The sequence below is a fragment of the Pteropus alecto genome, unplaced genomic scaffold (genome assembly GCF_000325575.1).
Source record: "Pteropus alecto unplaced genomic scaffold, ASM32557v1 scaffold34, whole genome shotgun sequence".
In the NCBI taxonomy this organism is placed as follows: domain Eukaryota; kingdom Metazoa; phylum Chordata; class Mammalia; order Chiroptera; family Pteropodidae; genus Pteropus; species Pteropus alecto.
The window spans coordinates 2,020,907-2,034,315 of NW_006435763.1; the positions used below are offsets into that span (position 1 = coordinate 2,020,907).

General features: G+C 39.1%; 1 protein-coding gene across 1 annotated transcript in view; it reads left to right on the forward strand.

The window, feature by feature from the left end:
• The window catches only part of SNX29 (sorting nexin 29), a 443,554-nt gene that overhangs the window by 15,827 nt on the left and 414,318 nt on the right, over positions 1-13,409 (forward strand). Inside the window, exon 5 of the mRNA XM_025046099.1 lies at positions 11,848-11,972. Coding sequence (XP_024901867.1) covers positions 11,848-11,972 — 125 coding nt within the window. The remainder of the gene's footprint in view (positions 1-11,847; positions 11,973-13,409) is intronic.

Genomic DNA, 13,409 nt, shown 5'->3' on the forward strand with positions numbered 1-13,409 from the left:
AATTATTCCACAATCTGTCAGTCAGACCGGTCTGTGGAGAGGCTGTAACGTACCTTTCCAATATTTCGCCTTCTGGAAATAATGGCCCAAGAACTCAGAAGGCACTGAAAGTTTACCTCAAAGACTAGATACGTGATTGTCTCACAGAAGCATCTTCTTCCCGTGTGGAATTACAGAACATAATCTGGAAGCTTTCCCTTGGAATTATAAATAGCAACCCAGTGGACTGAGCGTGGGGTTTGGAGCTCAGAGTTTGAATCCTGGTGTTGCCAGGTCTGAGTTGTGTTGGACTGTGGGTAAGTTTCTGACTTTCTTGTGCCTCAGCATCCTCACCTGTAAACGGGGATACTAGTAGCGGTATTCACTCCACGGAGTGTTGTGACTTAGTTCCTGTGCGGTCCTTAGAACGGTGTCTGGTGGCCAGGAAGTTTCCAGAAATTATTAACTATTGTTATCGTTATTACAGTTTTATGGAAAGTGAATACTCTCTGCACATTGGGTCTCTTTGCTATTATGAGTGGCAGTGAGTTGGCTTTGGGTATTTATCTTAGAACATTTAGAAATTGTCAGTTTTTGTGATTCTTCCAGGTGACTATGCCAGGAGAAATCAGAGGAGAGCATTTCTTCTTTCCAAGCATTCCAGGGAAGGGTGATTTGTTTTGGTGATTTTTCAGTACTTGTTGAGAAATTAGAAACATTTTTGAACTTTTAAGGAAGCTAAAAAAACAAAAGCAACTGCCTTTTGCTGTTTCCTAATATTATTCTTAGCGCAGTGGAAAACTGCCACACGTATTCCTCTGGACACCTTGAAACCACATGGCTTTTTCAGGCGTTCCTTTCCCTCTTTTCAATGTCTCTGGAAGTTCGTCATGTGATTTTTATCTTTTGTTTGTCACAAGTTTCTTACCAGCCTCCTATTAGTAGTTTGAGGTATTGACTGGATGTTCTGATTCTTCTCATCTTGGCAAAAACTCCGGAGATTCATTCATTAGAATCTTGAGCACTTTATTTCCACTTTGAGGCTCTGTAGTACGTAGTTCCACATTGCATCTCCTTTTATTTTACTATATTGATCAAGCGACTTGATTTCTTTTTGGAAAAAGAGTATTTTTAGGAATTGGGGAGCTCTGGGGCATTTAGCAAGTCTGAGTACATTTCCATGTCTAAATTTTAATAAATATTTATATTGTTTAGATTGATAGCTGTTGAGAGCTGTACTTGGCCCATAGGGAATAATGTGTAAGCACTGTCTTTGTCATCATCATCATCACCATCCTGACGGTGGAGAGAGGCCGTGAGCATGAAGTATGAGACATACTTATGTTTATGCCTACCTGGCCACAAGTCAGCAATTACCAGCTGTGTTGTTTTGGACTTATTAGCTTCTTTAGGCCTGTCGAGCCATCTGGAAAATCAGATGGTGATCATGGTACCTACTTAGGGTCGTAGTGATGATTAGATGTAATAATGTTTGCTTGACACACCCAGTAAGAACTTAATAAACTCAATACATTTTCTTTCTATGACTAGTCATAGCAGTGTTTTGGCTAATTTGGAAACTAAAGGCTAGAATGATTGCTTATTAATTCCTTTATTCAGCAGATGTTTGTTTATAGATCACTATGTTGGCATTGGGGATGCAAACTGGTTGAGATGGTTGCTGTCTTCAAGGAATTCAAAATCGAGCCCAGGAGATGGACATGTAGATTGTGGACAGTTGTGGTGGCCTGCAAAAATAATTACACAGTACAGGCGTGAGAGGTGTGTACAGGGGCCCTAGTGGTCAAACGGGCAGGATGGGAATTCCAGGCAGTGGGAATAGCAAATGCGAAGGTGCGAGGATGTGCAAGAAAACGGTGGGATCGTGGACAGTGTGTCGCGTGTGTGGGGAGAGGGGCTGGAAAGTCATTCCTGGATTCTTCTCTTGCTGTCACGGGGAAGTTTTTGAACTTTATTAATTAAGGTACTGTTTCTTAAACTATTTGTATACCATTTTTACAGTTTTTGCTATTTCCGTATACCCTCTGGGCCAGAAATTGGCCTGATGTGGAATTTCAAGGCCCTGTCCACTCTGGTCTTGTCATAAGTAATACACCATCAGTGAAATCAAAGATCGGTGGCTGGGTATATTTTTTTCTTGACACATTAAAATGATTAACATAAAAATGTTCATCTATGTTTCCCCTTAAAATTACGTCATATACTGTGTACATGTAGCAAAGTGTGGTTTGGGCAAGTAAGGAACAAAGGTAGTTAGCAACATAGCTGTGCATTTCAGGAGGCAGGCTTCTCTGTTCAGGCTGCCAGGGGCTCGGGTGAGGTGAAATGGGGTCTGGGAGTGCAGGGACAGGTGTCTCTGTGTGGTGGACGAGAGGGCCGAGTGGAGGCGGTAGTATTGAGAGAAGAGATGGAGGGATTGAGAAGCCTTAGGACTGAGCCTTGAGATTGAATGTTGACTGGGCATGGGGATGAGAGATGAATGCTCTGGCTCTAAGGTGTGGGCAGAAAGCAGAAAAAATGTGTTGTTTTAATGTTTTATTTTTTTTAATTAAAAAAATTGTTTTTAAAGCAAGGTTTTTGTGTGGAGTTGCTTTCTCCCAGGCTGTGGACTCCGGCCAGACTTGGAGTTCCCACTGGCCACTGACTCAATGTCACTTTTCTGTTTCCTCATTTCCCACTAATTCACTCTTTCTGCATCTAGGGCCCTTGTTTCTCTCTGTTCTCTTTTTCCTTTTGGATTTGCCAGCTCCTTCAGCCGATGCCTTCCCAGCTACCATCTTCTCTTCTTGATTTCGAATTTCCTTATCTACCAGGAGAGTCCCAAGCAGTGTTTGCGTCCAGAACAAGAGCTGGATGTCTGTCTGCCCCAGCGCAGATACTTACTGTGTTTCTATTTGTAACTTTGAAAATGGCCAGAAATTGTGAATTTACCCATTTCAAAATTGGTTATTTTTCTAATTTCTGGCTCCTCTGGTAGAACATCCATGGATTCCTTTTTACATGCCTGCCTGTCATCCTCAAACTTTCACACTTACAGTATCTTGAAAACTATTGCCTTGTGAATTTTCGCTATTACCAAGCTTGCATTTTTTTGTCAACTGTTCTTTTTTTTTTTTTTGGCCTCTTTTCTCCAGATCCTTTTCTTCCTCCCTTGGGTAACTTAGGTTAATGATCAAAAATTATTTGTGTTCTTTTTGTCTACATTCATTAATCTTTTACAAATAAAATATACATGTATATGCACATATTTTATTGCCATTGTTTTACAAAAATTGAATTATGTATATACAATGGTCTACATCCATATTATCTTTTAGTGCTACCCTGTCAAAACGTTTCCAAGTTGTAGTTCTAATAATTATTTTTTAAAATATAATATAATAAAAACATAAATTATACTACATGATACAGATGTACAACCAATTGCTTATAAATGAATACTGATTTTGTGTCCAATTTTCGCTGCTATGGACAATGAAACAATAGATAGCTTTGAGCATCTTTTCTTATATACTGAGGATTTCATTTCTTTGGCACGGACTTCCAGGAGTTGGGGTGCTTGGTCAAAGAGAGTATGTGTTTACTTTTTGTAGTTGTGATCAAGTATCTTTCTAAAAACTTCTGACAGCAGTGCAGGAGACTACTTTTTTTCTTTCTTGCCAACAGCAGTTTTGAGTGTTTTGAAGTTTTGTCAGTCTCATGAGTGAAAAGTGGTGGCTCGCTGTCACTTAATTTGCATTTCCTTGATTGCTAATGAATTTCAGTATCTTTTTTTTTTTAATGTTTGTTGACTATTTGGCTTTACTTTTTTTGTGCAAAGCTTCTTCATATTATTTGCTCATTTTATTGGATTATTGGTCCCCTCATCAATTTGTGAGAGCTCTTTATATATTATAGTAACTAATTAAAATTTCTTCTGTTTTCAGCATTGTAAAATTTTTTCAATTTGATTTGCCCATTATCTTTGTAAGCATAGATAATAGTATCTATTATGTACCACATTATAATACCTACCTACTTACCAGTTTCTGCATTTTCAGTGTTTTTAAGATCTTCTTAACGTTGGAGTGTACATACGGTCTTTTTCATTTTCTTGTAGAATTTTTATTGTTTACAGTTAATCCTTTAAGCCATCTGGAATTTGTTTTTGTGTGGTCTATGGGATAAGTCATGGATCCAGTTTTCGTTTCTTCTAGATGGTTGCCCTCTTTCCACATATCTTTTTGGCCCTTTATCTCTGGGCTGCAGTTTACTTTTACTCCATTGACTTAGCACAGAGAGAGGATGCACAGGGCCGGAGCACGCAGCACTAATGGTGAACACTGTGCTGATGTGATTGCCCGCTATGAGGATCCCTGGCAGAGCAAGGAGTGTGGGAGGCCCTTGCACACTGGTACTGTCACACTAAGGATGAGGTGCCCTCAGCCTTCATTATCCTTGCTCTAGATGAGTTTGCCTGAATTTTCAAGGATGCTTAAATCCACCCACATGATGGCAGACGTTCAGGTAATTGAAAGGACATTCTCATAAAGCCCACTCCTTTTTCTCTTTCTCCCCTTCCTCCTTCAAATGGGGATCATACCATTAAAATTACTCTGTAACTTACTTAAAAAAAACTTGACTGTATGTTATGGACATTGTTGTAGGTCAATGAATAACATAAAACCGCAGTTACCATCAATGCCGTCTTTCTGTGTAATTAAGAAAGAAAAACCAATGCCTGTTTTAATTCTATAACTGCATCAATTATGAGGCACATCTAGATTTCAGAGACGTTAAAATGTGGGAAAAAAGGTGCTTCTTAATGTTAAGTATGACATCTCATTCTTTTAAAATTTTTACGTAATATTTTATAGTGCGAAGGTGCTATAACTTACTGTTCTGTTAATGGACATTCAGGTTGTTTCTAGCTTTGTTTTCGTTTTTGCTATTATAACCAATTCTGCAATAAAATATTTGTGTATATATGTATATCCTTTCTTATTAGTGCTTTTGTATTTAATTGTTTATTTAAACTCTTAATTTTGAGATAATTGTAGATTCACATGCAGGTGTAAGAAATAATAAAGATTCCATTTACCCTTTACCTCCAGCCTCAATAATAACAGCTTCTAAAACTCTAGCATGGTGTTTTAAATTTCCCTAGTTTTACTTATACTTATTTGTGTGTGTGTGTGTGTGTGTGTATTTAATTCTGTGCAGTTTTATCACTGTGTAGGTTCATGTACCCACCACCACAGTCAAGATACAGAATAGTTTTATTACCACGGGATCCCTTCCGCTGTCTTTTTATACCCACACCCACTTCCCTTCAGTTGCCTCCCTTTTTCTTGCTAACTCCTGGCAACCACCAATCTCTTCTCTAATTCAATAATTTTGTCATTTCAAGAATGTTATACAAATGGAATCATACAGTGTGTAACCTTTTGGGATTGGTGCCCCCCCCCGCCCCAGCATAATTCCCATGAGATTCATCCAGGTTGTTGCATGTATCAATAGTGTATGTTCCTTTTTATTGCTAAGTAGTAGTTCATGGTATGGATATACCACAGTCTGTTCATTCATAAGTCATCAAAGGACATCTGGGTTGTTTTCAGTTTTTGGCTTTTGCAAATAATGCTGCTGTAAACATTCATGTACAATGTGAGCAGAGTTTTTGTTTTTCTAAAGTAAGCAACCTGCAATTGCTGAGTTGTATGATAATTGCATATTTAGTTTTATAAGAAACTGCCAAACTGTTTTCCAGACTGACTGTACCACTTGCATTCCCAGCAATGCACAAATAATCCAGTTTCTCTGCATTCTTGTCAGCATTTGGTATTGTCATGATTTTCTATTTTAGACATTCTTACAGGTGTGTAGGCATATCTCATCGTGGTTTTAACTTGCATTTCCCTACTGGCTAACAATGATGTTGAACATATTTTCATGTGCTTGTATGTGCACTTACTTTTTGAAATGTCTATTTACAGTTTTTACTCATTTTCTAATTAGTAGTGCTTTTATTTTTATAGGCTACATTCCTAGAAGTAGGATTGCTGGGTTTAAGGGTATGGACGTTTTAAAAAATTGTATGTCCTAATCTCTTTGCAGAAAGATGTAGCAATTCATATTTATATTCCTATCAACAGTACTCATTTACATATATTTTTGCTAGATCTATGGTTAGTTTTAAAATCGATAGTCTTAAATTAGTATTTTCTTGGCCACTAGTGAGCTTGAATATCTTCATATGTTCATTGGCTAACTATTTTTTCTCCTTTCATGGTTTCTTTGTTCACCTTCTTTAACATACATATGTATATTTTATATATATATGTATTTTTTGAGTTGCTTGTCTGTTTTCTTATCCATTTGTAGAAAGCTCTTCATGTACTATAACTATTAATCCTTTTTTTTAGTTATATGTGCTGTAAATATTTTCGGTCATTTATTGTTTTTCCATATTTATGATATCTATTGTTTTTGATTTTAATTTTTTACTCTTATATTTTTCTTTGATCTTGATTTATCTGGAGTTTAGTTCTTTTTGTGGTTAGAGACAGAAGTTTATTCTTGTTTTCATTTAGCCCTATAGCCACTTATGTCAGTGCCACTGGTTAAATAGCCCACTCTTACTCATTTGAATTGAAGTTCTACTCTAATTATAAATAAAATACTTCCATGTTTATTTGGACTTTTTTGGGTGGTTTTCCATACTGCTCCATCAATTTGTTTATCCCTGTGCTCAAAACTACACTATGCCAGGTCCTTCCTGTGATTATTATTGGAATTATATTAAATTAATAAAATTTTATTAAATTTATATAATATTTTTGGATAAATTGATATTTTTGTTTTAGTAAATCTTCCCATTTAGGAAAATTGTATTTCTATTTATTTTGACCTTTATACCTTTTAAGAAAATATAATGATTTTTTTCACATAATGACGTATCTTTCTTATTAAAAACATGGTTTATTTTACTTATGTTACTATCATGAATGAAATTTCTCTCCCTCATTTTGTCTACTTAAAAAAATGAACTTTTAATATTATAGTTCTTTTCGGGGGGCAATATTTTTTTATTTGTGGGTTAGAAACATTTTTATAACTTTTTATAGATCTGCTTTTTTTCACTTACCATTATAAACCTAAGCTTTAAAAAATGCTATTTCAAGTTCTCTATAAACATTTAAAATAGTTGCATGATTTTTCCTCACCATAACTTTTAATATTTTTTCATTCCTGATAGCATAGAGTAGCAATATTTCTGGTTCTTGAGACATGATACTTTCTTAATGCTTATTTTAGAAAAAAGCTAAATTCAGAAAAACATAGTGTAAGAAAGATATCACCATTGATTTTTTTTACCAAGAGGCTCTTCATTTTTTCACATAATTCCCTCAAGAATTTTTTTTTCATAGTTGAGAGCATACTTAATATGCAGTTTCATATCATTCTTATTTCATTTTACATTGTATTATAAACATGTTGGCTTAGCATTATAAGCTCTTGGTAAATATTTTTAAGGGTTAAATAGCATTCGAGTATATATTGTGCTATCATTTGTTTAACCAGTTCCCTAACTGTTAATTATTTAGGTGTTTTTTAACTTTCCACTGGTATCAATAATGTTGTTTTGAATATTTTTATCTTACATCTTTATTTGACTTGTAAATTACAGCCAAGGATTGATTTCTGCTGGTAAAATTAATGGGTTAAAGGGTGTGAACCTTTTTGAAACCTTAATTTATAAAACGTAAATGTAGAGTATGGCCCATTTTAAATGTTCATCATGTAATGGACTTGGTTTCGCAAGGCTAGTTGGTAATTGTACTGTCTTAGGTCTGCGATGTGACTAACACTAATTGGCTGATTTTTATGGGTACAGTTGACTCCATTCCAGGTGACATTGGAGCTTTCCACATGAGGATAATCTAGTCCATTTTCATGCTTGTGCTTGGTTTTTCCCTTAAGGCTCCAATAAAGCTGTAACACAGTAAAAGGATTAATTTGAAATATACCCTTCTGTCACAAGATTAATTTGATGCAATTTGTAAGAACAAAGCATTTATTGCTGATCCTGTATGTTATTCTAACATTTGCCATAAAAAAAAAAAAACCCACACAGGATTCTTAGAAATCTTATTGTAGACTAATGTGGCAGGTTAAGCAGTCTTGAAATATAGGCCAGAGCTCATGAAAACCAGCGCGTGCAGAATTTTAGCTGTAAACTAGTTTAGCTTGTGCAGTGTCCGGCTGTGCTGGTGTTGGCGGACAGTTTTAAATTCAGCAAGAGGAAGTTATTTTGTTTTTCATACATTAACTCCTTCACTCCGTCATCAGACTTTCACTGAGCATCTTGAGAGAATTAAAAAAAATCCAGCATTATTGAAATATAACTTAAATACCATAAAAATCTACCTCTTGTAAGTGTACAACACAGTGATTTTTTAAAATAGTAAGTTTACAGAATTGTGTAACCATCACCGCAATCCAGTTTTAGAACATTTTTATTCTGAAAAGTTCCCTTGTGCCCGTTGACAGTTTATCCTTGATTTCACTCCCAGCCCTAGGCAACCACTAATTGATTTTCAGTTTCTATATATTTACCTTTTCTCAATATTGTGGAATCATACAACGTGTGGCTCTATGGGTCTGACTTCTTCCCCTTAACATAATATTTTCAAGGCTTATCCATGTTGTAGCGTATAGCAGTCTTTTATTCCTTTTTAGTGCCAATAGTATTCCATCGTATCAATGCACCATATTTTGTTTTTCCATTCCTCTGATAAACAGCTCTATGCATAAAAACTTGAAGTGATTTCCTTGTTTGGTGCTTATTGAAAACATTAAAACATTCACTGTTGATTAATTGTCCCACTTAATTAAAAAACATGCCCCAGTTCATTAATGTATTGTAGAAGTTAGATAACAGCCAACCCACCACTGTGATGCCAGAGAGGCTTTAGCAGAGAGCATTCTGGGAAACAGGAAAGCCTGAGACGAGAAAATAAGGAGCTGAACTAAAGCAGGTTCCCCTTCTATTTTGTAGAAATTATCTCATAACTGAGTAAAGATGGGAAGAAATGGAAAACCTTAGGGTGACATGGTCATAAAAATAGCCTACTGTGTGCTCGCCACAAACTAAAGGGCTGTAGATTCATGAGGTTGGACATGTGTATTCTCCTTGATTTGCTAGTCTTTACTGACCTGGATTTGGATTGCAAATTATATGAGATCTCCTGAGATGCATCCCTTATCTAAATAGACATCAAGTCTATATTCTGAGTTTCCCAAGGGGAAAGATCAATGTGGTTGTGTTTACCACAGTAGCCAGGCATTGTACTACATGCTGGGGGCAACTAAGATGAATGAGACATGATTCTTGTTGTCAGGGAGCTCAAATTAGCAAGAGGAGACAGCTGTGGAAAGCAAATCAGAAACAGAGTTTGGCCAAGTGCTATAGTAGAAAGAAGCTCAGAATGAGGAAGCATTGAGGAAGGCTTCCTGGAGGAGGAAACCCTTGAACGAAGTCTTGAATGACCAGTAGATATAAGCTCAGTTCAAATGGGGAGGTGAAAAGGGGACATGGGGAGGGTGTTAAGTAAGGCAGGCAGCATAATGAAGTAATTACAGGACTAGGGCCCACCTGGGTTTTCTGCTGTGTTAGGTTGATCGTGACCTATGTGCATCAGGAAGGTGATACTGCTGATGTGACCCAAACCTTGGGGGCTGGGCTTGTGCTGTTCACCTGCATTCCATTCCCCAGTATATTACCCAGAGTTGTCAGGGCAGTTACTGACTCATGCATTGGAGCTGAGCAGACAGACAGGGATTGCTGAGTTAATCATTGTATTTGTAGATGATTTGTTTACAGATATAGGCTGTGGTTTATTTTGGAGAGCTATAAACATAGCCCAGGATTTCCTCCCAGCCCCCAGAGACAGGGCCCTGTTAAGGCTTCATTTTGCTATGCCTCTGTTTTGGTTCCTGTGGACTTGAGACCGTTTTGGTGTCCCAGCTTTCAAAAGCCCTCCAACATGTGCCTGTGTGGATATGCAGAGAGACTAGCCTATGCACATGTAATATTTAGGAGTGACATCTGCCTGACAAAAAGGGTTGTTTCAGTGTGGGGGAGTATTCTGGGACCCATGGTTCAAGGTTAATCACCCATATACTGACCCACTGAAGAAGCATTTATGGAGCACATGCTATGCACCAGGAGCAGGGGAGCCAGAAAGACAAGGTAGGAGTTGGGAGCCATGGTGTACCTGAGGACTAGTATTAGGTTTGAGATGCCAAGTGGACCAGCTTTGCTCATTGGCAGTGGTAGCCTAGACTGCTGGGATGGATAAGTGATATCTGTCAAGGGCACAGCATCGAGAGTAAATGTACAGGTGCTGGTATTTGTCGATGCTGTGTTAGGGTTTTCTGGTGTAGATAGATGAGTAAAGGAGAGAACTTTTGTCTTAGAACGAAACGTATTTGTCTTGGTGGTAGGGGGTGGAGCAGACACTCGGATCATTGTGAGGGTAGGTAGGCCTGGAGTACAGATGTTGCTGCTAATTATGTACTTATTGTGTGCTGTCTCTTAAATGTCTTTAAGCCTCATTTTCTTTGGAGATAATAATACCTCTCTTACCTGTATCATAATGTTGATGGGATGAGCTAATGAGTCATGGGTATGAAAATATTTTACAACCTACAGAACGATAAACCCTTGGAGTATTATTACTACGAGTGTGGGGGTGGGTGGAACAGGAAATGCCTGTAGTCAGGCAAGGTTGCCCTGGATGGTGGTGGCCTCAGGACCTTTGCACTGGGCTGCTCTGTCGCACTTGCTGCCTCTTGTCGTATCCTGGTCTTAACTCCAAAGTTACCTCCATTCAGATCACAGAATCTAAGCCTGTTCCTACCCTGTCTCCACTTACTACCTCGACCTGTTTTATTTTTTTCAAAGTTCTCATCAACTAAAATGGTTTGTGGTTTGGTTAGCTTATTTGTGTGTGTATCTCCCTCGCTGGAACTGTGCAAATGCGGTGAGACGGAGATCTTCATATCCTCAGAGCCTCCAGTAGTGCCTGGCACATGGGAGAAGTTAACATTTGTTGCATAAATGAATGGAAGGGTCTCTGAAGTGCACAGACCCCATTGTGTGGGGGGTGTAGGAGCCCCAGGGAAGGCGGTTAAGAATCAAGTGTAGTTGCTGTGACCTCATCTCTTGGTGAATGTGTTTCCAAATCTCCCATTTCTTTAGTTATTTGGAAATGAATTTGATTAAATGCACAGTAATTGTAACTCAATTGAAAATTCCACCAACTCTGAATCTGACTTTCCAGTGTAATCTCCTATAACAGAATAAAGAACAAGAATCAGAATTCATATTATTTCTTTAGTGCATGTAACAGGCCATGAAATTATACAATGTTTTCAATTTGGTAGGCTGGTGAATTCAATCTCTTAGAAGATAATCTTGTTCCTTAAACTATATGAGATATGAATTTGAGTTGATTCTGTGAATCAGATACAATTAACACCAACCCTTCCCCACAATGAACTGATTTGCTCTGAAATTAGCTGGTACCAATTCCATTTTCCCTTGTTCCTTGTGAATTGTTGTTATGCTTTCACCAGTTCATGAATATGGCCAGACTGTGTGGGACTTCCCTGAGTTACGTGACATGAACTTGCACGGGGAGGCGTGTGGAGCGGCCCAAGCCAACTACATGTCAGTTACCTGTAGATCCAGGTGCCTGGCGTGTACCTTCACACCTGGCGACTCATCTGCTCCCTGGAGATGCTGGGGCCACCCTGGTTGTGATCTCCCTTCACTGGACTGACGAATCATTGGTTCTCTCGCAGGGTGACCTGTCTGTGTGCCCAGTTTGAGGCCGTCCTGCAGCATGGCTTGAAGAGAAGCCGAGGACTAGCGTTAACAGCGGCCGCAATCAAACAGGCAGCGGGCTTCTCCAGCAAAACCGAAACAGGTACTGCCCGGCCAGGTGCGCCCGGAGAATGCTGTCTTTTTCCTTGCTCTCTCTTTTTCGTTTTATTTATTTTCTAATAGCTAGCAAGGCAGTGACTGCATGGGACTGGTGGGGGGCGGGGTGGGGCCTGGTGGTGCAGAAGTCCATGCATGTGGATGTTTGACTTGTTGATAATGGTGTCGTCTGGCATCTTCATTTAAATGAAGTCATCCTTTGCACAGAATTCTCAGAGCCACGCGTTGTAGTCTCTGAGGGCCTCCGGGGCCTGCAGCCAAGGTGCTTCACCAATGTGGTGTAGCAGTTGCTGGGAAATTAATAATCTGTTTTAATTTTATGCATGGGGATAGCATAATATTTCATAATTAAATCTGTCTTCAATAACAGAAAGCATGCAGATCTCTGAGCTTATTTCTGCTACCATCCATTTTAAAGTTGCCTTAGCATTTCCCATGCACCATGGCCATGTCTCTGAATGACAGGGATAATGCCAATAATAATACCTATTAACACTTACTAGTATTTAGTGCAGGCCTGACACTTTGTTAGTCTTCTGTCTAAATTAACTTGTTCGGTTCTTGCAACAGCCCTGTGAGTAGTAGGGACCTTTACTTTTCCCTCTGGACAGATGAGGACACTGTTGACAGTGGTTTGCTTTGGACTCGAGCCTTAAAGTCTCTCATATCATATAAAAAAAATCCTACGTCCTTTCCCTCCCCCCACATTTTAAAGGGAAGGTTCTTTCAGACCCTGCTGTGGTTGTCGCCCTGAATTTGCGAATCTTTCCAGTTACTCTGATGTGTCACTGCTGAGTAAGATGTGTCATTTTGGGCTCGTTCCCCTCCTTTCACAGATAAAAACCAGCCGTCACTGTGTTTGGCGGAGGTGTCTGTGGAAATTCGCTGCCAGCTGAACCCTTTGCCTTTCCCTCTCCCTCGTGTTGGTCTACCTCCCTTCCTTTTCCTCTCTGCCCTCCAACGAACCTTTGACTCTTGTTCATCTGACCAGTTGCTCATTTTCAGAAATGAACGTGCTTCCTCTTGGGGTCAAGGGACAGCTGCAAGAGGGATTCCTGTCACCGTAGGTTTTTCTCTTGTGCTCCTAGGTCCATCCTTTAAAAGTCAGAGATGTAGGGAGCTGGTTCAGGGAAGAGCCAACATCAAGGGCCTCAGGCCTTGTAGACGGCACTGCCAACTACGTGGCCACCTCAAATGGCAGCCTCTATTGTCTCATGTCCAAGTTGCTTCCCTAGGCTCTGCGTGCAGATGGCAGAGGGCTCCACGCTGACTGGGGAGTTGTTCGAGGACGTAGCTTTTCCCTCCATTTCCCTTGTATTTCTTCTCGTTTCCATCTTACCTGTCTGTCAGGGCGCTACGTTAATGAACTGGGGAGGCTCTGGGTCTGCTTCTATCCAGGCGAGGGCAGCTGCCGGCCATGAGG